This window comes from Aulonocara sp. 'chitande type north' Nkhata Bay, linkage group LG23 (genome assembly GCF_057382095.1).
Source record: "Aulonocara sp. 'chitande type north' Nkhata Bay isolate Kocher_YH1m ecotype deep benthic linkage group LG23, A_spYH_male_GT1.1, whole genome shotgun sequence".
Lineage (NCBI taxonomy): Eukaryota > Metazoa > Chordata > Actinopteri > Cichliformes > Cichlidae > Aulonocara > Aulonocara sp. 'chitande type north' Nkhata Bay.
The window spans coordinates 21,195,452-21,222,950 of NC_141365.1; the positions used below are offsets into that span (position 1 = coordinate 21,195,452).

The window sequence follows — 27,499 nt, forward strand, 5'->3', positions numbered from 1 at the left end:
TGAGAGCAGCACCTTTATTTAGAGCAACTTTAGAGCAGATTTGAAGTTTGAGGAGAACAAATCAAGCGTGAATAAATTATATGGTTGCCCCTCTCTCAGCCTGGTTCCCGTAGAGGTCTCTTCCTTTTATAAGGGAGTTCTGCCTTCCCACCATCACCAAGTACGGACCATATAGGAATGTTTGGCTGTTTGGGTTTTCAACGGTCTAAAGTTCAGCCTTGTCTTATTTACAGTGTTAATAAAAGTTACTGTTGGCTGGTTGCCCCACGGGCTCACCACAGCAGGCATATGCATGTTTTTTTCATACATCTCCATTTAAGGCCTCAGTCAGAGACCAGTGGCTGACCCCCTTGCAACCACCATTCCCCAGTTAAACATGCATATTACCTGACTGGTTAGTGAGTGGTTGCTGGAGGTTGAAACAGTTTGCATGGATGATGTCGATTTATCTGCAAACACCAGCCGACTACTAGCCGTGCGGTAGGAAAACATAAAAAAAAAAGTGTAACAAACTGAAAATGGAGACTGTTTATCTTCAACGCTGTGTCTTACTGCTGACAAGCAACACAATTCAAAACAGGCAACTTTTATTTTGACAGGCAAACTTGCTGTTTTTGATCTATGGCTCTGTGGTTCGTTAGTGTTTGCAGACAAATTGGCATCTTCCACGGGGAACTGTGGCAAACTGTGACCAAAGCAATCACAAGGTCTGTGCTGCAACACCATACATGTTTTCTGCAACCATTTTCACTTAACGACAGCCAAAAACCACTTTCTCGTCGATCAGAGTATACACAGTATAGTTAACAGGCAATCACCTTCCAATCTATAGGCCTTTATGTCTAGGCCTTGACTGATTTCTTTGCACATTTACAGAAAACAGAAATCTCTCACTCACAAAAATATTCAGACTAAAAAATGTAGCTACTTACTTATCTAGAAGCTGTCTGAAGTCCATTCATGAACCTTGCAAACAGATCGCTCTTTATGAAAATGATGTCTCTGCATGTCCAGAACGTGAGCTCTGATACTGGAAGCTCTGGTTTCTGTTTGGAGTTGGAGTTCTATTAACAAGTCACATTTTATTCTGCTTATGTAGAAAGCAAAAGTTTCTACTGGCTTGATTTCATTTACATACATTCATTAACAATGGATGTTGAATAAAAAGCAAGGACTCAGATAGCTGCTAGCTAAACCACCCGTGGTTTGTATTCACCTGTGGCTTCTACAGGTGAATACAGCTGATGGGCTCCTAGATTGGTGAAACTTTGGTTTGATACTTGGTTAATTGATGATCTTGATAATCTAGTATTAGCATGGCTGCTCCAGTCTAGTAGCCAAAGTATCCTGTGGCATGAATGCTCCTGATTTGTTCATTGGACTGTTATTGTTAGATAGAGAACATAGTTGAGACATATGGTAAAGTGCTTGTGTTAATTAGACAATGTGAGGTTGTTAAAGGCACTTTTTGCTCAGGTAGATACAAGAACTAGTCCACTTACGATGCAGTAACAACTTTGAGGTGAGCACAGTGCCAACTGGCATGAACAACACTGCTGAATAACTTATGAGGGCTGGTACTTTTATCACAGGATTAATTGAAAAATGCTGGTAGTAAAGCAGCTACTCCTTTGTGTTGAAAGAAGCCATTTGAGAAGAACGTTAACTTTATTTATTCATCATGAAATGCACAGAAAAGGGGGTTGGAATATTCTCTGAACAGTTTCCTGAACGTGACATCAGCCGTCCATTTAATCAACCAATTAATCACCTAAAACGAAACAGGCGTCACTGGACCAATCGCCTCCCTGGCGCACGTTTAAATGTCATATGACAGTGTTGAAGAAAAACACCAGAAGCTGTTGAGAGCAGCATGTAATGGAGAATAGGTCAGATCCAAGTGGGGAACATCTGGAAAGACATCCGATATCTGGACAGTGCATGGAGCCTTAAAAAGGGAGTGTGTGCGTGTTTTAATCAGCAGGCAGTGACGGGTGGAGATTACAGGCTTTAGAGACTTAACTGGCATAAAACAGGGAGGCAGGTAAGGAGAGAACGCACATGCACGCACACGCGCAAGTTCATGAAGGGAAGTTTTTGTGTTGAGCTGAATGATATTCACGTAAGCAGTTTCTTAAATACAGAAGCATTTATTGAAATAAAATCAGTAACAATTTCACAGTTTAACACTGCAGACAGACAAAACAAATACAGTTTTAAAAGAGTTAAAGTTGCACTAAAACATTTTGGCTAAAAATATTTTAACCTCACAACCTTTAAAAGTGAAAATGCAAGTTAAATAAAGGTGACCTGTTCTGCTCTATTCCTATATTTAATCGGGGACTCTACTTAAGTAGATCTGCATGATTCAGTTCAAACCAAACCTGAAGAGGAAACATCCACAGCTGTACTGTTAGAAAACAAAGTATTCATAGCTGTCAAAGTCTTTACTTTTACATAGGTCTATGTTATTATTTGAAACCTCAGCCATATTTATTATGAGGGTCTGACGCTGTCATGGAACAGAAAATAAAGGAAAGCAGGAGAGGACCATGAAATCCATGACCAGTTTTAAAAGCAGCGTCCAGCATCTAAATTTCAGTCACAGCTCTGTAGTGTGGTTAAAAGTACTAAATGACCGTCTGTAAGGCAACACAAATGAGGAAAACTAAATTCTGAAGGGTTGATAAACCCAAAAACAGCTGTTCCAAATCTCAATGAAACTAAAACACATCTGGAAAAACTTAATGGAGAGTGGATTTAAGTCATTTTAACTCTTTTTCAATGAAAGCATTGTTTACTCGTCCATACTGAAATAAAATGAAATGTTGGACTGCTGTTTATAGACTGTTTCAGTTAAATATCTGCGAACTCCGGGCCCAGACGAAGAAAGCAGCTCCTTAAATAAAGTCTAGAGGATAAATATGAAAACATTTACTCTTGGATGAGGAAAAATGTGCAAACCAATTTAAAAAGAAGCAGATAACCAAGTTCAAAGTGAGACGAAACAAAAGAGATTATGGTTTTTTTTCACCTGAGAAAAAGTTTGTTCTAACACGTGAAACTCTATGACCAAGATTTGGTATTAAAATCATGTAATCCTGCAAAAAATTAAATATACAAATTACAGTAAAGAAGAAAACACTTTGACTTTTAAGGCAAAACATCCATTTAAAAAGTAAAATGATCAAAAGAAAAAGTGAGCGCACACCGTGTGGCGACAGAACGCTGATCCGTTTATGTGCAGCTGTGCTGGAAACAGCAACGAGTACCTAACATTTGATGCTCCTGAACGCAGTTGTGGCCACTATGGAAGCTTGTTTTCACCACTGAAAAAGACTTTATTAATGAATTGAAAATTAATTGCAAGTCAAAATTTCAGCTCATTAAGAAGTTGAAATTTAAAAATGTGCAATTCTAGATTTTGAAATAATAACTTAGAGCTGCCTGTGATGGGTTCTTTTTTTTTGCAGTTATGAAAACGAGCTTCCACAGACCAGAGTTTGTTTCTGTCTTGCAACAGAAGCCAAAAACAATCAAAACAAAAAAAAAATCAAATCTGCATCGCCCCCTGGAGACTTGGCAGTAGAAAGTCAAACTAAATATCTGGCAATGGTCTTTTTGTGAATGGAAAACTTAAGATGGGAATCAGATGAGCTGAATCAACAAACCCATACTGCACCTGAAATGTTAATTTGTTCAAATGTATGTAATGACTTCTTGCCACAGATACTGAGTTGGAAAGTGCTGTGATAACAACTTCAGGAAAATTGAAATTTTAGGACAAAAAACAAAACAGGAAGATGCGAACATCAGTAACACTTCAAATCAATATTAAAATGAGAAGAGAAACTCGTGGGACCTGGTTTATCTCACATGCTAATGCAGCTGCTTCACTGAATTTTAAACTCATGTAAGAAAATACTGAGTGTTTCTTCTTGAGTTTTTATTTTTTAAATAAACATTTATTTTTGTCTTCAAGTCTTTATTGCCAGGAGAGCAGGTCAGACTCAAACCCTGGCCTCTGCATTTGGTATACGTCCTTTACTCTATATTAGAATAAAAGATTTATAAGGGGTTTACTGCCTGTTTTGATTGTTTGAATTATTAGTAATATGATTATCTACATAATATCCCCCCAAAAGCAAAGATTATTAAAGTTTTAATCATGTTTAGGTGATTTTGCTCATATTTCAGCTTAAAAAGATTTACTCAAATATTTTGCTGATGATTAAAATCATTGATTTCTGTTGACTAATTTACTAAACAAAGTTAAACTGTCACATTTTGATCTCAAACCCAGACGTCCAGCTCTACCAAAACAGTTTGATAATTATTCACTTAAGAGAATAGTTCAGTGAGTGAACACTTAGATCTGCATACAGCTGCATCAGATGCTGAAATAAACTGTTTCTTTACTGCTGAAAATAAATAGAAACCAATTAAAGGAATTCAGGCACTATGAACTCTCCAGCTGCATTATAAACTGTTAACAAAAGCCTAACATAAACGCACCACTACCACCATTAAGTATCCTGTGTCCTGATTGGTCAGACAGGTAGTGACTCAGAGGGGTGGGAGAACAGGGCGGGGCTTCCTAGATGCATAGTGAGAATAATTTTATGATGGCATCTCTGAAAATGAAAGAAGGAGAAAAAAATGACACATAAAAGCATTGCAGATAAACACAAATGAACAAAACTACGCTGAAAAAAGTCCAGAAAAACTCCACTTTATTTTGCTTCAGTGCTTAAATGATCAGGTTCTGTCAGCAGCTATAATGACAGAGTTTCACACAGGAATACTTTATGGCTCCATTAGTGTTAGTCATAGCTGTAGTGTTTCTTTTATCTATAACAGAAATGGTAACATGATCTAACATGAATGGTACTGGCTGTGAAAACAAATCTGGAGTTCCACAAAGCTCTATCCAGGGGACACTACTTTTTCCCTCCACACATGCTTCCTTGTAGATCAAATTACAGATGACTACAAAATCTTATTTTGCTGTGTTTCCACTTACAACTACTTATTTATGTAAAATGGCCCGCCACCAGGCTTATGGTTAAAAAGGCTGAATAGGGGTAATTAACCCTTGATGCAGTTTTCTGAACTAAGTAGTTTCTGCCATAACCCCGCATTTCAGCCTTGCGTACAAAACAAAATGACTGTGTGTGCATCAGACATTAGTGATGCATAGAGAAGCTTAACTATCTATGAAGCTGTGTTTGGAAAAAGCCAGAACAGTTATCAAACCACATCTTTGAGATATACTGAGATGCAGTATATCAAAATGCATATTTAAGGGTAGAGGGGAGGAAAGCATTAAAGAGGCTTGTAGAAACGGTTTGGATTAACCTTGCTAATTCAATTTGCCCCATGCTGCATTTTGTTAGAGACATGATAATTGCAAGTGGGTTTAAATCTAGCTTAACAAAAAAAAAAAAAAACATGGGTAATTACCACTGTTAAGTCGAGTATACAGAAAGGAAACATTGTTTTTAAACAGGGTACAGGCTGCACATAAATATGACCTGCATTTACTTAATAGCGAGCATGAAAACTGAAATTTTAAATACGAACCTGACATACAGAACCAAATGGTTGCAAACAACCTCGCTTCACCCTGGATCAGGATTTTAACGTTGATCAGAACTTTATGGAAAAGGTCTTTTGCTCCATGAGAAAAAACAAATCTCATGGACCTGCACTTACAAAATTCCTTGAAAATCTGGTGAAGTCCTGAATTTTCAGGCAAACTGAACATGTGTTTGACACCATGCAGTTTGCTTATACACCACATACAAGAGTAATATCCTGCCTCTGTGACAGAACTTAACTTTCTAACAGTTGGAGGAAAAATGGGTTCGTGTTTGACTTCAGCAATTTGACATGAATAGAAATATTGTGTGCAGGTCTTGAGTTTTTAAACTAAGGCCTCAGCCAAGCAGGCTTGAAATGTCTGACATGCAGACATTTCTGGCATTAAAAACCTCAATATGGTTGCTTTGATTGCTAGCATATTGCTGCAATTGCCCACAGCTTGCATGGTAAATGGACTGGTTCTTATAAATCGCTTTTCTAATCTGCTTGAGCTTTGAAATCATTTTATACAACTTGTATAAATTACCCATTGAGACACACATTTATACACAGTATCTTGCCCAAGGATCCTTTGGCATGCAGACTGGAGCAGCCAGAAATCGAACTACCAACCTTCCAAGTGGTAGCTCTACCTTGCATGCCAGCGCCAGTGCAAATGAAAGATTGAAAGTGAGCCATCTACATCTTCAGTTTCAAAGCAAAAGTTGTACTTTTCCAAATGTCTTAATTGCAACTTTTACTTTTAAGGGGAATGGTCTCCATTTTGAGTTTGCATCGCAGTTCTCTCGTTTCACTACTTCTGCTTCACTGTATGACTTTGTACAGGGAGTTTCATAAGGTTTATAAAGTTCAGAGTAACACGGCATAAAAACAACTTTGTTCCGGTAGCCGTGAATCAGAGGAACAAATTACAGCTTTTATACACTTCATGATAGAGTGTGGATTATTTATTATTCATTCTTCTTCATTATGTTATGCTTATCTGTCGTTTGAAAATGGATGACTCACCTACTGCAGACAAAGTGTATGTGCAGGCACAAACACAGTAATCTGAACCTGAAATATTATCATGGCTATTATCAACATATAAGTGTCCGGTGCTTTGAATGCTCAGTAAGAGCAGAAAGTTAAATTAAAAACTATCTTTTAACCAACCTCGTGCTTATGATGGGAAATTACAGTCAAATCAAAGCCTATCACGTTAACAAAGCGTCTATATATCAAAGATCTTTCCGCAGAAAGGTCAGCTACTGTAAAAAACTTGCTAGGAAACATTTCTACAATCAGAAATTTCACAGCAGCACATGTGTATGTAGTACAAGTTATTCACTTTAAAGGTTAATACTTTTTTTATGCCTTCGAACAAGCAAGACTAAAACCAAACCGCCCGTCGCCATCATGTTTTTATCTCCCGAGGAAACGCACACTAGTGAGATCAGGTGTGTTTGTCTTACCTGGCGAATGGGATGTATGAGAGGCCGTACCTGTGGGATACAGCAGCAGCAGTCAGAGAGGTAACAAACAGTAACACGTGTGTGTGTGTGTGTGTGTGTGTGTGTGTTTTCTACCAGGTGAAGGCCAGAAACTGCAGGATACAGAAGAGCAGAGCGAGGCCGTTGTTCTTCCACTGCAGAGACACAACAACACGAATCAAACACAAAAACAACACAACACGACTCGCTGCATCCAAACGTTTCATCGCAGTTTGTTTCTCACCCAGAACGCAGCACAGAGCGTCAGCACCAGACACACCTGCAGAGAGAGACAGTTTCACTCAGGTGGAGCTTACAGGTGAGTTTCAGCTACCTGTCGTTCATCAGGACGTCACGTGGCTTTTCCTGTAAATTCCTGTAAACTCAGTTTTTGGAGCATGTTTGGACAAATTATGAGAGAAATCCGCTTTATTAACATTGACAAAGCAAAAATGATTCACTCCGTGATTAAAAGATTGAATTGATCTTCATCATCTTCAGCTGTAACTTCATCTTCAGCCTTAACCTGGATACAGAGATTAGACACTTTAAACTAGATTTCATCCACAGTTAAATTTGCCAACGCAACACAAATGCAAAAAACCCCCCCAAAAAACAAAAAACAGATGAAAGCTACTTTAAGCTGCTCCCAGATTCACAGCAGGTAGATCCACATGTTTGATTTACTGAATAAACCTTATGGGATATGCCTCTCAGCCCACAATTGAACTACCTGTATATGTAAACTACTACACTACAGACCCACTAGAAACCTTAGACACACATAAATAAGGTAAATGCAAATGTGGATAAAAAAAAATGACTGAAATGTAAAAGTTATATAGAGAGGATTATTTTATTTTATTTTTTAAATAGGAAACCTGTTTTTATGCCCTCTACCTCTCACATTAGTCACACTGGTCAGGTTTTTATTTATCATTGTTTTAATGGTGTTTATTTTTGATTGGTTTTGTTGACTGATTTCACTGTGTTCTAAAATACTCCTGAACAAAAACTAGACTGGACTTCCCACAACCTCGGCACTGACTGGGGACCAGTTCAGCTATAGCGCCAAGAATCAGTATCGGGCTTGAAATCCTACCATCGTGACAATCCTAGCTGGACCCCTGCTGTTTGTGTGTTCAGTTTCTTCCATCACTGTGTATTTGAGAAATTGCTCTAATTAAATCAACATGAGGACAGAATAATGAACATCTGGACTTCTTTAAGCTTCGTGAAGATGTCTCAACTTTCATCCAAGAGCTGAAGAAGCTTCTTGGATGAGAGGTGAAATCTACATGAAGCTTAAGTGAGTCCAGTAGCTTTCTTTTCAAGCTCCTTAGACTACCTTGATCTGGATGACTGAGAAACTTACAGACAATAATGAAAAGTTATTTGTTCTCACCAGCATGATGACGGTGGCGAGCACTCGCTCTTTAGCCCACATGGTCTTCAGCTGCCGGCACGGACCCATCAGGAACATGGTGCTGAAAAAGAAAAAGATTTCGTCAGTCAAAGCTCTGATTTCTACCACTAGAGGACGACGTTTCCCTTCATAAAAACACTGAAGTCAATACCGGCCCTCAGTGATGATGGGTAATGTAGTATCAGGTTAGGTCTGCTTATTACCTGGACAGAGCGCAGATGTTTCCCAGACTGTAGAGGACAGCGAACACAGCGAGACCAAAGCCAGGGACCCACAACAAGCAGGTACCCTGATAAAGGAAAACAGGAAGTCACCACAGCAAATCTTTTGTCATAGAAACAGTAAACACAGTCCAGGAGTGTCTTTTACTCACCAGGATGGAGCACACGACTCCTAAAACGAAGCAGATCAGGAAACCCTTCACCCGTGTCCCCCAGGACAGCGTCGATGCCTGATTGGCTCTCTGCACAGAATTTGTCGTCATTAGCATCATGATGATCTCACAGACTAAATGTTTGCTATTGATGTTTATTTTTTAGTTGGTGACTTTAGTATTAAAGGAGTTTAAATTGAAGATTGTATATTGACTCAGAATTCATGAAATTGACATTAAGAGTCTTTAGGTTATTCTTCTTTGTGTCAAAGGCAAGTAACTAAAAGCTTTAAAGTGAATGAAGACTAATAACAGCTGTTACTATTGTGACATTAAAGTGTAATATCTCAGAAACATTGTTCAACTAACATTTACTCTTCTTCAGTTAACCAAATTTAAACGGTTTTAGCACTTGTTTAGTGCAGGCGAGTCTAACACGGCACCAAAGCGTCCGATTCGACCCACTGGACGCTCATTCATCACTCCAGCTTTTCAATAAAAAGCACTTTTGTTCATTTTGTGGCGATGCTTGATGGAAATGTTTGGCAAGTTCAAACCACAAAACCACCACTAAAAAAAAACAACTGAGGTAAAATAACATTGCCTTATTGGATAAAACAGACAAATTTTACCTGTTACTTAATTATTCAGCGAATCACAAATCTTAAAAAAATTGCAATAATATTGTATCGCAGGATTCCTGTTGATTCCCACCTTTAGTACCTGGGTTTAAAATCTCAGTTTTTCCACCTTTGCTGAGTCTGAAAAGGGAAAGTGACTCTTCACTAATCCTTTCAACTATTAATTTAAAAGATGATTAAGTGGGGAGGGTGTGGGAAAATGTGACACTTTAAACAGCTGCATATATTGACAATAGACAATAGAGTGTGGGAAACTGAGCTGTTTTAATTCTCAGGCCGTCAGGTGGATGAGGTGACAGGTGTTTTACTCTAATTTAAGGTTAGAGATTTTTTAAATCCTGGTTATGGTTCATGTGAGCGTGAGCAGAAACTTCCATATACTCTTTAATGAGGGAGGTCTGTTGTATTTGAGCTTATGTGGCCTAACAGTTAAAATGAGTGTGACAGCCCTGGTTCATGACAGCAGTGGTAGTCTATCCAACAGATGTCAATTTGATGATAATAAAAACACAATCCCGCCCCGAAATGCACATTTGCGAGCCTCTAAGTATTTCAAATGTGGAAGTTATTAATGCATTGACTTCCTTAAGTTACAACTGTCAAAGTTATTAACTATCAAAAGTAACTTTATTGCCTTACTTCTAGTGCAGTTTTATGATTTGTGCAGAGGTTAAACAGAAAGAAGCAGTAGTTTCGCCTGAATTAACTATACTTTACATGAACATTTGCTTTTATCTTATAACACCAAGTATGCCGAATTAAACACTATAGGTTCCTCTTCGTTATATATATTATCCATGTAATGATATCTATCTGAGAATAACCGGGACATTGAAGGAAAATTAAAATCGGTTCACTTCTCAGCCATGTTCTGCAGCGTGTTACTTTCTAAAAGCGCAGTTCACACATAATGTTTTCCCCTGGAGGTCCAAGTCACACTGGATCTAAAAGTACCATTTTGAAGTCTGTGAGTTCACACCTGGCTGAGTTATATCTGCAGATTCTGGCACTACGTCCGTTTTAACAGGTTAATTTAGCGAAACCAGCTAACCGGCTAAAAACAACATCACCTCCAGTATGCCGCTCCCATCTGCGTTCCCATCATCCTGCCCGCTCAAAACCTTCTTCAATTTATCCATGAACTCCTTTTGTTCTTCAATAAAGGCGATAAAACGCTTCTAAAATTTCCAGAAGCTTCCCAAGCGCTGGAAGTTTCAGGTGTTTTGGGGCGGTGAAGTTACACCGAAGAGAAGAGCACATCAACAGGTGCAGCACTTCCGCCTGCAGTACCGCCCCTGGCCACAATGCACACAAAGGAGGCGCTGTTTCCTTCAGTTCATTTATTGGTAGAGCTCGTTCAAAATTGATTACAGAGATAACTGAGTGATTATCCGCAAATAAAATATAGGAATATTCACACCAAAAGACAAATGAAATGATAAAATATAGAACAAGAAAAAAACAAATAAAAACAGAGCATAACAGACTAGCAGAAGAAACTATAATTAATTTTAGAAATAAAAAAACCCCAAACTTTTTCTAAGACTGAGAATTTGTTATGTCTGCACCATATTTTTCTCCTCGGACACAATTACATTTTATTTTAAAGTCATTACTGATTACTGTTAAAGTTGCCATAAAAAGAAGACAAAAAGAAAAAAACATACATGAGGTTATTTTGGTTGTTCTCCAGCTTCAGCGCTGGTCCTTTACTATATGACTTATTTGTATCACACTGAGACGATATGGGTGTTAAAACAGGGAATACACTCCCTTATTCTCAGGATAACCTGGTTGTTGAAGCCAGTGTGGCTCAAAATGGAGACAAATAAAAGACAGAGGATGTTTCCTTATATAAATACTGAGTGCTAATCTTTTTGTCTTTTAATCTATTAAATAACGTTTTGCGTCAAAAGTCAGGCTCCTCTTCTGATAATATTCTGAAAGACAATGATAAATTCACTGGGCTCTAATAAAGCGGTTATCCAATAAAGTCCAGTTTAACTGACATTTTTCTTGGTGATGTTAGGGGATTATGACCCTGCTGGAGCTCCAGTAAGATGGCTGTGGCATGGACACCTGAACGTGACATGTTGGACAGCACTGTTTCCTCCACAACCACTCCTCGATACACTGAGGAGAGAGAAGGCATGAGAGAGTACGTTACCATCATGGAGTCCTGGAGCACCAGCATGTAGAGGAACAAGACCATTGAGTCAAAAAGATGTCTTTGTAGTGGTTGCATCTTTTTCTCACTAATGAATGGCCTAAAATGTCTCAGAGGAAGACTGGACTAACATGTCTTTCATTTCTTACAAAATCTTAAAAAGGGGGAAATCAAACTTGTTTTAAACCTATTTTAGTGACTCTGTCATTGTATGAGTGTCTGCAGTCATCTACTTGACCTCTTCAGTGTCATCCACCTTAGACAGGGCCTTCATTGGACCTCTATAACCCTCCAGGGTCCATCTGTCTGTGCTGAGTTTACTTGTGACCCGTCTATAGTTGCCCAACTTTTAACGCAAGAAAAGGTTTATGTGTTGATGTTGTTGCTGGTATGTGCTACCTCTTTGTGGAAGGTGTGTGTGCACTGTAGCTCTCTGGTGCCACCAGCGCCGTTATTTAAGTCGTTATGACAGATCAGACACACACTATAAGCATCGCTCTGGAACACACAAACAATTAAAGTCACAAAGAGCCTAAAAACACAATTTAATTTTGTCTTATAAAAATCGGGAAGTGCGTCTACACACCAGCGACATGACGTTACGTCTTCTGAACTGTCCCCGCCTCTCAGGTGGCACAACCTCGGGGATTGTGGTTATGAGAGATTGCCTGCGCTCTGAGGTGGGCACAGCGGCCTCCATAGGTGATGGAAGAAGGCGGCGGGAGGAAGAGCGACGCAACAAAACCCTCGCCGTCACCGGAGCCTGAGTGGACGAGTGGAGACGAGACAGCTGCATGGCCGACAGAGTGGACTGAAGACAAAAGATCAATTAATCAATCAAACTTGATGCAGGGAGCATAAACGCTAAATGCAATTCAAAGTAATTTACAGGCACAAAATGCTGAATATGAACTGCAAATATAGTATATAAGATCATAAAGCAAATTAAGGAGAAAAATATGACTAATAAAGTTAAAAAGTACACATTAAAGTCAATACTCACTATACAAAACTGAAGGATGATTTAAAAAACTGAAATGTCAGTGGACTGCTTATAATAAACATTTAACTCATTACTCTCTGTAAATATTTGCCTTCCTTCTTTCACACAGTTTTATTTCTTTGTTTCTAATTTTTTTCTGCCGTTAAAAAAAGTCTTGAACAAACAAAAGACTCACTGATCCAGTTATCCCATTAACAAAAAACAAACAAGAACATGTACCTAAAAGCTCCATTAGCACCTCTGGGAGTCTTTACTTCCCCTATAACCAAACTGCAAAGCTGAAGCTTAGAAAACAGTAAACAAGACATTGGTTTATGGATGACAGAGTGTTCATGAGCTGTGAACACCCTGAAGACTGAAAGTATGACTGATATAAACTGATACAACTGGTTTGTAATGGTAACTGCATTAAAACGGGCACCATTTTCTCCTGATCATCCTTCACTACAATGTTATGAAAAAAGGAAAGAGCTAGATGATAAAGTCTTGAAACAAGATATCCATCAGTCTCCTACTCGCTAGCCACCTCCTCCAGGACCTCTGAGGGGGGAGCAAGGTGAATCCAAGACAACTCGAGGACAGACCATCTCCAACTTATTTCTTCTGGTTGCAAATACCTGAATCCCCTCACCTATGAGGCGTCCAGGATGCATCATAACTCGATGTCCAAACTACCTCAACTGGCTTCTTTCAGTGTGCAGGAGTAGCAGCTCTGCTCTGATCCCCTGTCTCAAAGGGAGACCACAGCCATCAAAGGGAACTCGTATCTTCTGCTTCTATGTGAGATCTGATTCTTTTAACTGTTTTTTAACTGCAACAGACAAATACAGTGCCACCTCAGTGCAGACACTGCACCAATCTGACTGTCAATCACGTGCTCCTCTCTTCCCTGACTTGTAAACCAACCCTGATATAAACTCCTTCACTTTGGGCAGCAGCTCACACCCAATCCATAGTCGGAACCCATTACAACACATTATTGTGAACTCACGGTCCCTCCAAGAGAAGGATGAAGTCACTTTGATTACTGGCAAAATTTATCTCTCTAAAAATTATTGAGATACATGATGATACATCAAGACACACGTTTCACGATATTCCAACAACATGAGTAGGGTTATCTTGCACTGGATTACAAATTTCTAGAAGTTGTTTGTGACATTAACCCAAAAAAAGCACAGACAATGTAACCACAGTTAAATTACCACACTGGTTAAAGGGCAGACATTCTTAATGCATCATCGGTTGCCATCCACTGGAATCTAAGCGCAAGCCCGGCACATTTTCAATTCCAGAGTCCTATGATGCTCTCTTCCAGTTATTTTTCTTGTGATATGTGATTGTTGTATTTTTCAGGGTAAATTATATAGTGGTGCAGAAAAGTAAATGGCTGTGTTTACCTTGTGGGATGGACATGAAAGGTCTCCATGCTTGTCTGTTGGGTTTTTCTGGTAGCAGGCTAAGGATTTGTTCAAGTTGGAGGCAAATTAGATTAATTATTAGGTTCCTGCCAGGTACTCTGATAGTAGCTCTATGGATTCTGGATACAGTCTGAATACATCAAAAAATAGACCTCAGCTGGGAAGCTAAGGCTTAAGTAATGTTTGCCAGATATCATCCCAAGTTGTTCTTACCCAGTGTGCTCTGGGACTGCCACCAGGAGCATCAGATGCCCACACCAGTTTTCAGACTGAACTTCTTCTGGTAGCCTGAGCACTATATCTTATCTTTGAAAGCAAGACCAAAGACTGCATCAAAAAAACTCTTTGGCTCCAAGAATTTCCCAAATTCCCAAATGCCTGTGGACAAGATATTGCAATGCATGAATTCAATTCTCATTACCTTCCCCATCATGGCAAGACGGGAAGCAGGTCATGCACAAGTTAAAAGGAGCGACTGACCACTGTATCCCAATTAGACCGAGTATCCACACAGCCAGATGGCCATGACCGTCTGGACTAAATGACTCTTCCTGAATGATAAAGGAAATGAACTTTTTCTTGACCTTGAAGACAGCACTTGACAAAATGAACAAAATCTCAACAAACAACCTATTACTGTCTGCTCTTGAGCTTAGGACTGTATCACTAAGGAATGTTTCCAATTTTTAAGTATTTGAAGAACTTCTTGTGCTTAAGTTCCTGTGATTGACGACTTGTCCACAACAACATTTGAATCTTGATTATGGCTCAGCATATCAAAGAAGGCAAGCATTAATGACTACCCCTCCCTTTGACCACACACTACTGCACTTTACAGTTGGTCTGGAGTTGTACAGTTACTGGTGTTCTTACCGGACATGGCAGTGATGCTCGGCGGCCCGACTTTACCGCTGCCGGAGGCTCTGGGCTGCTTCTGCTTTTAAGTCTTCCTCCCTCTGACTCGTCATCTTCATCTTCTTCCTCTCCTACTTTACTCTGCTGTTCCCCTCCCCGGTACCGCTGCATCCAAGCGTTGAAAATCCTGGCATCTTCCTCATCATCATCCTCTTCCTCCTCATCCTCCTCCTGTTCCTTATCCTCTGCTGTTAGAGCAAATGGGTCCTCGGGGTCCGAAAATACTTCAGCTTCTTCTCTGTCAGGATCCATTACGAGGATATGTATGTTTACCCTTGTGGTGCAGAACACTACAGCAGCAACAAACAGACTGTTTCCTGATAAAACTGTGGTGTAAATCGTGAAAAAGCTACAAGCACACTTTGTTAAAAGCTACAATAAATTATTTCAATGAAGAAACAAGAAACACAGCGGCTCATTTCCAGCATTTGGCAACCAGACGGCCATAGAGGAGGCCAGCAGGAGCCGAGGAGCCTCCAAGGATCAGGCCTGACTGTCGACCTTTCTCCACCCCCCGCAGATCCATCCGAAGTCCACACAAAGTCCGGCCTCCAGCTCTTCCACATTCACTGCTGGTATTGTTTGTGTTTTCTGTATTTCGAGCGTCTCTTTGCTCTCTGTGCTGCTCTGGCCTGAAGCCTGTTAATCCAGCTACTGAAATCCAGGAGAGAGAGCAGGGAGATTACTGGACAGGCTTACAGGATCTGTGTCACTTCACTGCACCCCAGCTCTTTATTGATTAATGGTGTAATCAATCTGATAAATGTTGGAAACCAACACCAGCCCTGTGTGTTTTATTTTGGCTTAAAAAAAATTCTAATTAACAATATAATATTTTATAACAAATATTTAAGATGGAACATCCTGCACCTTTATCAATGTACTAAAATGTATTTAAATATATATTTTAAATAACTGAAAATGCCTCATATCAGTATTCATATCAGTATTTAAACATTAATTGTAATATTTATTTAAATTACAAACAATTTCAACTAATGATTTTTTTTAATTGTTAACATTTTTTCTTTAAAGTAATTATCAATATCAGATTTTGGATTTTAGTTAATTGATACAATTTTGTCCTAATCATGATTTTTGCTCTCTAACTCTTTATAGAATTAAATACAATCATATTAAATAAATAAAGTTTCTCAACTTGTTCAGGAGTGAACCTGCTGAGGAGGTAAAACGAGGATAAACTCTATTCCTAAGCACAAATAATGACCTTTGAGCCACACCTGTTCCACTCACCTGGATCACCGACGAAAATAAACCCCACTTCTACGCACGCGTGCACCGGATGTGTTTCTTTGGCTTTTCAAAAAAGGTTCCGGTATAAAGGGGGCGGAGCCGTCGGTAGCTGTAGTGTAAACAGTTAACCGTTAGCCTCTGTAGCTAACATTTTGGAAAAAATTGGGCTTACAGTGAGTGGGTTTGCACGCGGAATGGGTATGTGCTTACTACTCTGTTCTCTTATCGGTTATTTTGGTGCTCTTTAAAAATAAATCAGGATTTTTGTCTCTTTTGATAATTACCGAGCTATAGCCAGCTAGCACCAACTTGTGCGCATGCACCCATACTAACCAAACTCTATGCAAAAAATTTGCTTTTTAAATATGTTCTTAGTTTTTGAAACGTTAATCTTTATTGATTAGCCTCTACCAGCTGATAATAAGTCGATTGTAGCTACATTTTAATTCGGCGTATTTGTAACGCATCAAGCGTGGATTGCTTATGATAAAAGTCGTATATATCACTGATAGCAGATGGCTGCTTGTATTTTAACGGTATTTAAACTGTTAATTAGCAGCAGTTTGGCTGTCATGTAAGTCACTAATCCCTGTATTGCCAACAGTGCATTCACAATAGTAGAATAAGCTGTAATTCACCAACACACCAATCATTTAACGATCACTAATGTGACTAAAGGTAAACATGACACTCCAAGGTCTAAATAAAGCTATATTATATCAAACTGTGCCGATTTAAAACTATATATTGTAATTATTTAGATGTATTTAGTGCGGTTTTATTAAATGCATTCAGTCGATCATAAGCATTGACTTTTAAAATGCTGAGACTTTTTTTTTAAACAGAGTTTGGTAGCTTCTTTTGTCAGGCAAACTCCCAAGTTACATTTTTCAAACTTCTGAATTCTCTGGTTTAATCAGAAGATCTTCAACATCCTGAAATATTTCCACCTCATTTGTTTACTGATAACAGTTTGTCTGTTTATAAATTGTAATAATTATCAATATGATTAGGGTGTGGCCAAATTGGCACACCTTAATGAGCCTTTTTTTTTTTAATTTTATATGGGCACATCTCTAATTTACCTCCCCTGACAAACTAAAGTATGTTACATTCTGAGTTTCCTACATATTGTTACAGTTGCATTAAGTAAATGGTAAATGACCTGTATTTATATAGCGCTTTACTAGTCCCTAAGGACCCCAAAGCGCTTTACATATCCAGTCATCCACCCATTCACACACACATTAAGTCACTGTAAGTAAGAATAACATTAGAGTCCTGGTTGGTGTGGGTGCAGCAGCTCCTGACACTGACCCAGATAAGTGATGCTTCCTGCTCTGACATGTCAACCTGTCCTCTCCGGCAGCTTCCCTCCTCTCCCTCTCCTCCCTGCGTCTCCTCGTCCCGCCTCTCCGCCTGCTAACAGCGGCGATGTGGCAGGTCGCACGGCACGAAATGGTGAGGCATTATGGGATGCTGGAGGACTTTGTTTCCCTGGTGACTGAGGCCGTCCCGCAACTGCTGACGGACAGACAGAGGTGTCTGCTGCTGCTGGCTCTGAGGGCAAAGGTTGGTGTTTTGCAAGGAGAGAATGTAACACCTGAATTTGAAGGTTTCATGCACTATCCAATAGTTCCCTTTTCCCACCTGTTTTTAACACATTATGTTGGCTGGATAAGGAATAACAACTTTAAGTGTTAATTAAATCTTTACCACACCTGGTGTAAATGATGTATATGTCATGCATGCTGTACAACATCTGAGAGAGGAGCCTATAATCTGTGTGCCTGGGTATTAGTATAATAGCAACAAAGATACTGATGCAATTTTCATCTCCAAGTGACCTTCGATATTAAAAATAAATAAAGCTTCTGAACAAGTGATGAAATATAGTAAGTGTCGGAAATCTTTATCAAGATGGCTGCATACTGGCTAGACTTTACTTAAAGGTTCCTCTTGTGCTGCAGAGTGCCTGTTCTGTAGTAGAAAACCCCCAAAGTCCCCAGAATGGTTTTATATTAACATTGATAATTCCTAGTTTCCACAGTGTTTAGAGGACGAAACAGTTACAGGAACTCAGGAAAGTTCATGCACAAGTGTTAGATAAGCAATGTAAATGTAATAAATAGGGGGGGGGGGGGGGGTTCTCCGTGGTGTTCCTCAGGGTTCTGTTCTTGGTTCATTTGAATTTCATTTGAGTTATTTTATAGTTAGGTATATCAACAAATGTTAAAATCTAAACTTTAAACAAAATAGAGTGTGTTACTTTTCCTTTTTAACATTGAAGGGACATGTCAGATTATGTTGTTGTTTGTTGTTGTTTTTTTTCTTTAGGTCACGTTGTCAGAACCAAAATCAGCTGCCATCCATTCCCACCTAGACAGGATCCACTCTGAGGCAACGGTGAGACCACAAGTAATTCAGACTATGACTGTGTCTAAAAATTATTTTTATTCAAACTGTTTCCTGTGATTTCAGTAAAGGATTCAACATGAAAAGTCACTTAACTGGAAGCAATTGATTAAATCCTTTATTTCATGACAAAATCAAAAGAAAACCATGTTAATAGTGAGTGTGTGTCTACAGCTCTTCAGCTTGTTAAATGTTTGAGCAGCACTAAATCGGGACCTTTCTCAAAAAAAATAATGACTTGAAATTCTCTCATTTAATACCAAAAGCATCTCTTTGCTCTCTGTGCTTCTCTGGCCTGAAGCCTGTTAACCCAGCTACTGAAGCCCAGGAGAGAGAGCAGGGAGATTACTGGACAGGCTTACAGGATCTGTGTCACTTCACTGCACCCCAGCTCTTTATTGATTAATGGTGTAATCAATCTGATAAATGTTGGAAACCAACACCAGCCCTGTGTGTTTTATTTTGGCTTTTAAAAAAAATCAAATCAAATCTAATTAACAATATAATATTTTATAACAAATATTTAAGATGGAACATCCTGCACCTTTATCAGTGCACTAAAATGTATTTAAATATATATTTTAAATAACTGAAAATGCCTCATATCAGTATTTATTTTACATTTTTTTAAACATTAATTGTAATATTAAATTACAAACAGTTTAAGCTAATAATTTTTTTTAATATGTTAAAAAGCAGTGAATCATTAATGCAGCACATTTCAATATTTCCTCCTTTAAATGAATTGCTATGACGTTTTCGTGCTTTCAGTCGTCCATATCTAAACTTTGATTGTACAATTGGTCTTCATGACATCAACCATGTCGTTGTTCTCCATTATCAGTTGAACTTCTGCTGCCTTTCATGCAGTCATGTGAGAAAATTAGGACACCCCATTAAATAATCTGCTCTTTATTAAGTAATGTTCATATAACAATGTCCAATCATGTTTTCATGTATTACTGGAAAAGAAAGTGACTTAGTTGCAATTAAACAACAACAACAAAAAATTACACATTTAAAAAACAAATGTGAACAAAAATGTGTATTTTAATGGAGGACAAAGTTAGGACACCCTACCCCCTAATAACTAGTGTTGCCCCGTTTGGCTGATATAACTTCAGTGAGACGCCTTTTACCAGTCTCTGACATCGATCAAAAGCAAGTTTGGTTCACTCCTCAATGCAGAATTCTTTCAGCTGTGAGATGTTTGGGGGTTTTCTGGCATGTACAGTCTGTTTTAAGTCACCCCACGTGACATGCAACGTCATGTTGCAGTGTCCAGTTCCGCTTCAGCTTTAATGTTTTTTTACAGATGGTTTCACATGTTCTTCAAGCACCCTCTGATACACACAATTCATGATGGATTCTATGATGGTGAGCTGGCCAGGTGCTGCTGCAGCAAAGCATCCCCAAACTACAATACTGCCACCTCCATGCTTCACAGTTGGTATGACGTTCTTTTCTTGGAAGACTGTGTTTGGTTTATGCCAAACATGTCTACTGTTCTGGTGTCTAAATGATTCAGTTTTAGACCCATCTGTCCAAAGAATATTATTCCAGAAGTCATGGTCTTTGTCTACATTCACTCTGGCAAACTTCAGTCTGCCCTTAATGTTTCTCTTAGTGAGCAAAGGTTTCCTCCTTGCACACTTCCCATGAAAGTCAAACTTGTGTAGTCTCTTTCTGATAGTAGAGTCATCCACTTTCACGTTGACAGTAGCCAGAGCCTGCTGTAGTTCCTATGATGACATTTTTGGGATTTTTGATGACTTCTTTGGGCGTCTGCTCCGCGGGTGAATATGCTTGGACGGCCAGACCTGGGCATGGTGGCAGTTGTTTTGAATGTCCTCCACTTGTAAACAATTTTCCAGATGGTGGAATGGCTGATGTCAAATTCTTTTGAGATCTTTTTGAATCCCTTACCAGACTCATAAGCGGACACAATTTTCTTTCTGAGGGCATCAGACGGCTCTTAGATCTCACCATGGTGCTCACTTCAACACTTCAACAGTCAGGAGACCACCAAACTAAATCTGAGGTTTAAATAGGCAAGGCTCCTTTAAAATGATGGTTAAAGATTTACTGATCATGTGCACCTGACGTGATACACCTGTGTGTGATTTTAACCATTTTAAGTGGGATAACGGGTGGGGTGTCCTAATTTATTCCACACCAGAAATTGTTTTTTAAATTACATTTCACATAAAGTTTTAAAAAGGCTTTTCTTATTTTTAATTGTTTAGTTATATTATTTGGATCCCTCAGTATCATTAAAATTCATATTAAATCTCCATATATCCAAATATATTTTAAAATATACAGGCTTTCATAGGGTGTCCTAATTTTCTCACATGACTGTATTAGCATTACCATAAGAAAACGTATGGTAATGCATACCATATACCGAGACATTATTTTAGGAAAAAATATTTAATGGTTTCTTCCTGTGCTCATTTGGCCAAGAATTAACAGCTAGAATCAACAATGGAAACGAGTCTTAGAAAATGACAAGAAATAAGCAGAAAAATTATTATTAGAAAAATTATTAAGCAGAAAAATTCTTGGAGACTAATAAAAACTAGCATCATTAATGATACGACCACCCATAAAATTATAACTAGAAAAATAATAGTAACTATTGGCTGATGTCCTCAGTTGTTGCTGAAAATAAAAGTTTCTTTTTGTGTCTCGTCTGTTCTCTCAGCAGCTGGATGAAGACGTAAGCGAATGCTGGTCTGCTTTGTTGATGCTCACCGACAAATTGATAAAGAGTCCAGACAATTCTCAACGCCTCCTACAGGTCAGAGCTGCCACCTTGAATTATCAGCTTCACACAAAGCTTCATCATTCAATCCGTCCATCGTTCACCTCTGTGCTTGTCTTCCAGGAGGTGTTTGACCAGAGGTTTGACTCCGCCCTCCAGTCCCTCATATCTGACTTCCTGTCCAGGATCGAGCAGCTCTTTCCTGTTCCCGACTTCAAACAGGTGATCAGTAAAACCTTGAACAGTCAATCTAGTAATTCTGCTGTATTTCATTTTCATTTATGTGGCCATTCATCCATCTCAGGCTGCCTCCTGGTTCGATGCTGCCCCCTCTGGGCTGGAGGACTGTCTGCAGAAGGCGGACAAGGATGATCTGAGGGAGCTGCTGACCAATCAGACCTGTTTACAGGGACAGTCACTGGTGACAGGTAAATAAGTAATCAAGAACTAATCAAATTAAATGAGAATCGGACTCAGTTTTGCTGATCTTTAATGTTTTGGCGGGGGGTTATTTCTTAGTGGGTTGTGATACAGAGGAGACCCTCCTGTCTGTGTGGTCCCACCCCCTTTTCACTAAACTGATCAATCCCAACCCTCCTCCACCTGAAACGGAGATCCAATCAGATGTGCTACCTGAGGTTAGTAGCCCCTTGCAGCTGGATGTGGAGCTGGTGAAGGTGGAGGTGGTGGTGATAACAGAGGACGAGCAGGAAGAGATCGAGGAGACTGTGATTGGGTCAGAGCTGGAGGCGTCCAATGAGAGCTCGGCAGCAGTCGGCAATGAATGTGTAGTCACACCTGTGGTTGTGGAGGTGGACAGGTGAGACCTTTTTTTGTTTGTTTGTTTTTTAAATAATCCTGGATCCCTCAGAGTCCTCAGAGCTTGAAAATATAACCAGCTTTTGCTTGTCAGGTTGAGGGACTCATGTGGAGACATTGTCAACCAATCAGAAGACACAGGTAACACACACACACACACACACGCGCGTAGATATAAGCTGTGTCCCAATTCCTAGGCCACATCCTTTGGCAGCCACATTTGTAGGCCGTTTACATCACAGCCAGACTTGAAAGTTGGGTCGGGTGTATCATTCGTAGCCCAACCTATCCCAGAATTCATAGCGCGGCCCAGCCAATTCCCATTTCCAACAATGGCGGCAGCTACTTAGTTTTAATATGACTCTTTCTGGGTTAGAAAATAAACTTTTAAGGTATTTTCAGGTGAGAATGTAGCTGTGTAAACTTCAAATATTTGCTTGGTTTATCGAGACATCACATATTTGCAAATATGCTCCGACGTTTTCTGAGACGTCTGTTACCCACCAACTCGATAGCTGACCGGGAGGTCAAGGCTCACTAGAGCCGGTGAGAACAGTGGACTCCGGCACATTGTTTCTAGACCCTGCACGGTCTTTCGCTACTCAGGTTAAACATGATATATAAGTTATTAAATAACTTTAAAAAGTTATTGTTTGGCTTTTTTCAGTATTTTATTTGTTCCTGAGTAAATCGGTTTGGCTGACATTAGTTATAGTTTTCACACAGCTGAATAAATGTCAAACAGAAAACTGATTAAACAGAAGCGTGAGATGGTCGAGAATGTACTCTAATGTCCTGTTATAATTTAGATAGCAAGGAGTTTATTGAACTCCACTGAGAAAGCTGGTGACGCAAATCTGAAGGCTAGACCGTCCTATTTCACAGGACCCGGCCCACGTAGACCACGAAGGCCGGGTCCTTCAAAGGATGCGGCCTAAGAATTGTGACAAAGCTATAGAAACTGAACTAGTCATTAAAGCTTCCTGTCTTTCTTCAATCAGATCTCTCCTGCTCAGAGGTCACAGCTAATGCTCTGCACAGCATTTCCCACAATTCCCAGCGTGTGGCTCACAAGTGTCCTCAGTGTGGCAAATGTTTCATCTACCGCTCACAGGTACTGTGTCAGTGTCTCAGTGTGGCATGACAGTAACTATATGGTCACTTTTTTGTCTGTTTGAGCAAAAAAAGTATCTTAAAATAAATCAATAAGACCACACATAAAAATGAAAACACATTTATTTTAAATTTAAAAAAATATATATATATACATCATATATACATCACTCCCTTAGATGTTTGTCTGACTGTCTGCAGGTGATCCGACACCTACGCACTAACAGGTCCTGCGGTTCGGCCTTAACGACATCCGTGCTCGAACAGACTCAACCTGGCGGCGCTGACAAAGAGCCCTGCCTCCCTCAGAATAGGCCCCCTCCCCGACCCGTCAGGTCTCTGTCCTGCTTCCAGTGCAACGCCATGTTCAAGACCAAAGCCGAGCTGCTGTCGCACCAGCGCACACACCGGGCCCGCCCCATCTACCACTGCGTCCAGTGCGACAAGGAGTTCCACCATCTATCCAGCCTGACCAATCACAAGCAGACACACCTGGACAAGGGAGGTTTCACCTGCAGCCGGTGTAACAAGGTGTTCGAGTCGGCCAAGGACAGGGACGCCCATCGGCTGCAGCACCGGCTGCCCGACCTCACCTGCACGATGTGTGACCAGACGTTCAGCTCACAGACGCGGCTGCTGCGACACCTGCAGACGCACTCGGTGGAGGGGGCGAAGCTCCGCTACAACTGCCGCTTCTGTGACCAGACCTTCTCAGGTAGACCACTGAAAGCGGTGAACCCCACTAACTCAGAGCACTTTCCATGGGCTCATTGACCTCTGCAGCTTAGCAGCAGATCTGGTTTTAAAAGCTCAGCGAGGCGGCTGTGTGTGTTTGACTCACTCGGTGAGCAGCAAACAGCAGGTTCACATCAAGTTCATCTGAGTCAGCCCTCTGTTAAAGATGTTTCTGGGAAAAAGGATGACGGTGGAACAAAACATTGCTGTTGAGCTGCTGCTCTAAAACAGTCAAGAGTCTGATGCTTTCATTATTTTCCTTTATAATTATTTTCCATTTCAGAGCTACAACACAATGTTAAAAAACAAAAAGCCTGCTCATCAACAACCGTCATCATCTGAAAATTTATTTTCAAAGAAAGAATAATTATTTTTCATCCTATTAACCCTGAAGCGACAAAAATACTTGGCGAAATAATCGAGCGCTATACTTTTTATTTTTTTACTTTTCCTCACACCTGCTCAGGTTTTGCAGTCACATGATTGTTAACCATGTACTGTTAACCTGCCCGCTGTTTTCTTCCCTCCCCCTGGTAACCACCGTGTGCTAGGGAAAAAACATGAAAACCATCTCAAAGAGGTATTACACAGCGAGTCGTCAGTGTTTTGGTCACTAGCACTTTGCTGCCAGCTGCTGTAAAACAAACACGTGAACAGAGCCTATAGAGAATTTGTAGAGCTCATCTTGGGAAAGTAAAACATTTTCAGATCATAATTCACATTGTAAAAGCAGCTGCAGGATTTAGGAAAGGGTTTCATTACATCCAGTGTGGTGGCAGCTCTCGATGCACATCTGATTTTTACGCAAAAAGGAAACAACACAAGCTTAATGAACGAAATGGCATTTATACTCACTGTCATTTTATTAGATACACCTTATCAGTCCTGCGTCCAGTCCTTGTTTCTTATTTCTGTGTTGCGCAGATTGAACAAAGGTGATGAAAACATTCCTTGGAGATCCTGATCCATACTGACTCACATCCATGATGTGAGTCTCCTTTTCCCAGAGGAGGTTAAACATGTGTTTAAATGTTTGTGTCTCCAGGGGTGACCCAGCTTCGTATCCACCAGCGCACACACACCTTCCGCACGTACCAGTGCGACCTGTGCAGCAAGACGTACGGCTCGCTCACCGGCCTGCAGTCCCACCGGGCGACCCACACCGCTGAGAGCCGCTTCCTGTGCTCGCAGTGCGGCAAGCGCTTCAAGACCCGCGATGGCCTGGAGGGCCACCTGAGGACACACACTGGTGAGCGGCCCTACCGCTGCCCCTACTGCTCCAAAGACTTCACCGCACTCGCTGGCCTCAACGTGCACGTGCGGCGGCACACCGGGGAGCGGCCGTACGTGTGCACGGTGTGCGGTAAAGGCTGGCCGTCCGGCGGTGACCTGCAGAAACACATGAGGACGCACACGGGCGAGCGGCCCTATGTCTGCCAGGACTGTGGGAAGGCCTTCTCCATTTCCTGTCACCTGACTGAACACCGGAGGATACACACAGGTAAGACAGGAAGCTGGTCACATGATCACGGTACACAAAGATATGCTGTCGTAACTCCAGATGCTTTTGTACCGGTTCTGAACCCGAGCGCCTCTCGGTCTGTTTTCCAGGAGAGAAGCCGTTCTCGTGTCCGGAGTGCGGGAAATGTTTACGGAGGAAGTTTGACCTGAAGAAACACATGTTGTCCCACAGCAACATCCGTCCCTACGCCTGCACCTTCTGCACCAAGAGCTACACCCGAAAAACTCACCTGAACAGACACCTGCTCACACACCAGACTGCCGACAGCGAGGTGGTGGTGGTGCAGGTGGTCGAGGAACCCTGAGGATGTGCTTAAATCAGAACTGTGCGCGTTGTACGAGTTTCATGCGTTCATTCCTGCAGTGAGTGAATCGATCGCAGATTCCCGAGTCTGAGTCGACTTGTGGTGATGCAGTTTAAGGTGGGAGCAGGTGATCTGCGTGGATCTGATTTACAGGCAAAACTAACAGCTGGAAACAACAGAAAGCAGTTCTGCAACTTCAGCTGATGAAGCGAGTTTGATCATTCATTCACGAATCAAAGAAACTTTATTTTGAATGTTTATTAATATTTTATTTGTATTTTTTTAATACTTAAAACATATTTTACTGATGTGTTTTTATTGACATGCTCTCATTTACGTTTTTCTTACATTCAAACATTTTTATTTTACTATAAATGGAAAAAATCTTCAAATGTATGAAAAATGTAAATGACAACACAATCGACTGCTCACCTGAATACACAAGGTCAAAAATCAATCAAGTTGAAAACACATAAGTATTATTTCATAAAAGTATTAATTAATTATTAAAAAACAGTAATTAGGTAATCATGCTCAAGATTTATAGAAATAATAATAAATAAATACTAATTAATAACAATGAGCATAATAAATATTTTACATGACATTTATTTTTAATATTTTGTGAATGACATGAAATATAAAAGTAAATGTTTCACTCTTAAGTCTCGACTAAGTTAGCAAAAATGTCAGTAATGTATAAATAAATAATGGAGTATACATTTTTTTAATGTTTAAAAAGGTAAATATAAAACATGGAACATAGTAAATTTTTAACATTGCAGGTAAAAACTTGATTCATTCAAATTCAGTATTGATAAAGTAAATTTCTGGTCTCTCATTTTGTATTGAAACTAAATTTCACTCAGTTTCCAGCTGTTGGTCAAAAAACGTCAGATTTTTCTAAAGTTTTACAAAGAAAATTCAAATATTTGCCGCTCAGTTCACAGCTGCATCACCGCAAGCTTTACTGATGAGCAGCGGAGCTGAATACGCTGTCCTGTTAGTGGAGTAAGTCCAGGGTCCGTTGCTTCAGGTGCTGTTGGTAGTAAATATAATGAATGACTGTTTTCTTGTACAGTGACACGTTACATTACTACATCACTAATCTGTTAGTTTCACATTGGTGGGAAGCGCTTACACTAATAGGATAATAAAAGGCCATTTTTTTTCATGATTTTGACTTAAAAAGATGTTAAATTCTTATTTTTGGTGATCTTAAACGTGAACATTGCAGACCCTGAGGTCGACTGGAGCACGTTAATGTTTACTCTGCTGTTAAACAAAGTGTTTAATCAATTTGTGTCACTGACTCTGTTTACATGTACAAAAATTGTTCCAGCCTTTGTCCTTAATCTGAAATATACACCAAACTACAAACCTCTTTGTTTGTCTATCTGTAGTTGGTATTATTATGTGGTATAACAAGATCAACCCAAACAAGTTTTTAAAGTTTTCAGCTGTCTGAACTCAGCCTTCATTTATCAGTCCTCCAACAGTCTTCTTGGTAAGTTCAGTTTTTCATATTTATACAAAAAAATCATCTGT

General features: G+C 39.9%; 3 protein-coding genes across 7 annotated transcripts; 1 reads left to right on the top strand and 2 right to left on the bottom strand.

Annotated features, from left to right (window-relative positions):
- Positions 1–2,139: 2,139 nt before the first annotated feature.
- LOC147301661 (vesicle transport protein SFT2B-like) lies at positions 2,140–10,783 on the bottom strand. Its single transcript, XM_086282949.1, has 8 exons — positions 10,587–10,783; positions 8,876–8,965; positions 8,706–8,791; positions 8,482–8,563; positions 7,321–7,356; positions 7,173–7,231; positions 7,059–7,088; positions 2,140–4,634 (listed from the first exon to the last, which is right to left on the bottom strand). Exons 1-8 carry the CDS (start codon positions 10,653–10,655, stop codon positions 4,598–4,600), a joined length of 489 nt encoding a protein of 162 aa, XP_086139075.1. The 5' UTR covers positions 10,656–10,783; the 3' UTR covers positions 2,140–4,597.
- A 79-nt stretch (positions 10,784–10,862) lies between these two features.
- Positions 10,863–16,360, bottom strand: LOC147301662 (uncharacterized). Of its 2 annotated transcripts, none has more exons than XM_086282947.1 (5): positions 16,277–16,360; positions 14,981–15,676; positions 12,270–12,494; positions 12,083–12,181; positions 10,863–11,649 (listed from the first exon to the last, which is right to left on the bottom strand). In XM_086282947.1, the coding sequence occupies exons 2-5, from the start codon at positions 15,272–15,274 to the stop codon at positions 11,542–11,544; spliced, it is 726 nt and encodes a 241-aa protein (XP_086139073.1). In that variant the 5' UTR covers positions 15,275–15,676; positions 16,277–16,360; the 3' UTR covers positions 10,863–11,541. The 2 variants fall into 2 exon arrangements, with proteins under 2 accessions (XP_086139073.1, XP_086139074.1); XM_086282948.1 differs by having other exon boundaries at positions 14,981–15,673; positions 16,277–16,295.
- On the top strand, positions 16,340–27,479 carry LOC147301663 (uncharacterized). Of its 4 annotated transcripts, none has more exons than XM_086282939.1 (12): positions 16,340–16,474; positions 17,646–17,848; positions 18,614–18,682; positions 21,402–21,494; positions 21,582–21,680; positions 21,763–21,886; positions 21,978–22,278; positions 22,372–22,418; positions 23,279–23,391; positions 23,592–24,105; positions 25,171–25,626; positions 25,737–27,479. In XM_086282939.1, the coding sequence occupies exons 1-12, from the start codon at positions 16,471–16,473 to the stop codon at positions 25,949–25,951; spliced, it is 2,238 nt and encodes a 745-aa protein (XP_086139065.1). In that variant the 5' UTR covers positions 16,340–16,470; the 3' UTR covers positions 25,952–27,479. The 4 variants fall into 4 exon arrangements, with proteins under 4 accessions (XP_086139065.1, XP_086139064.1, XP_086139066.1 ...); XM_086282938.1 differs by having other exon boundaries at positions 21,399–21,494; positions 25,737–27,478; XM_086282940.1 differs by lacking the exons at positions 16,340–16,474; positions 17,646–17,848; positions 18,614–18,682 and adding an exon at positions 20,019–20,141 and having other exon boundaries at positions 21,399–21,494; positions 25,737–27,478.
- The last annotated feature ends 20 nt before the right edge of the window (positions 27,480–27,499 follow it).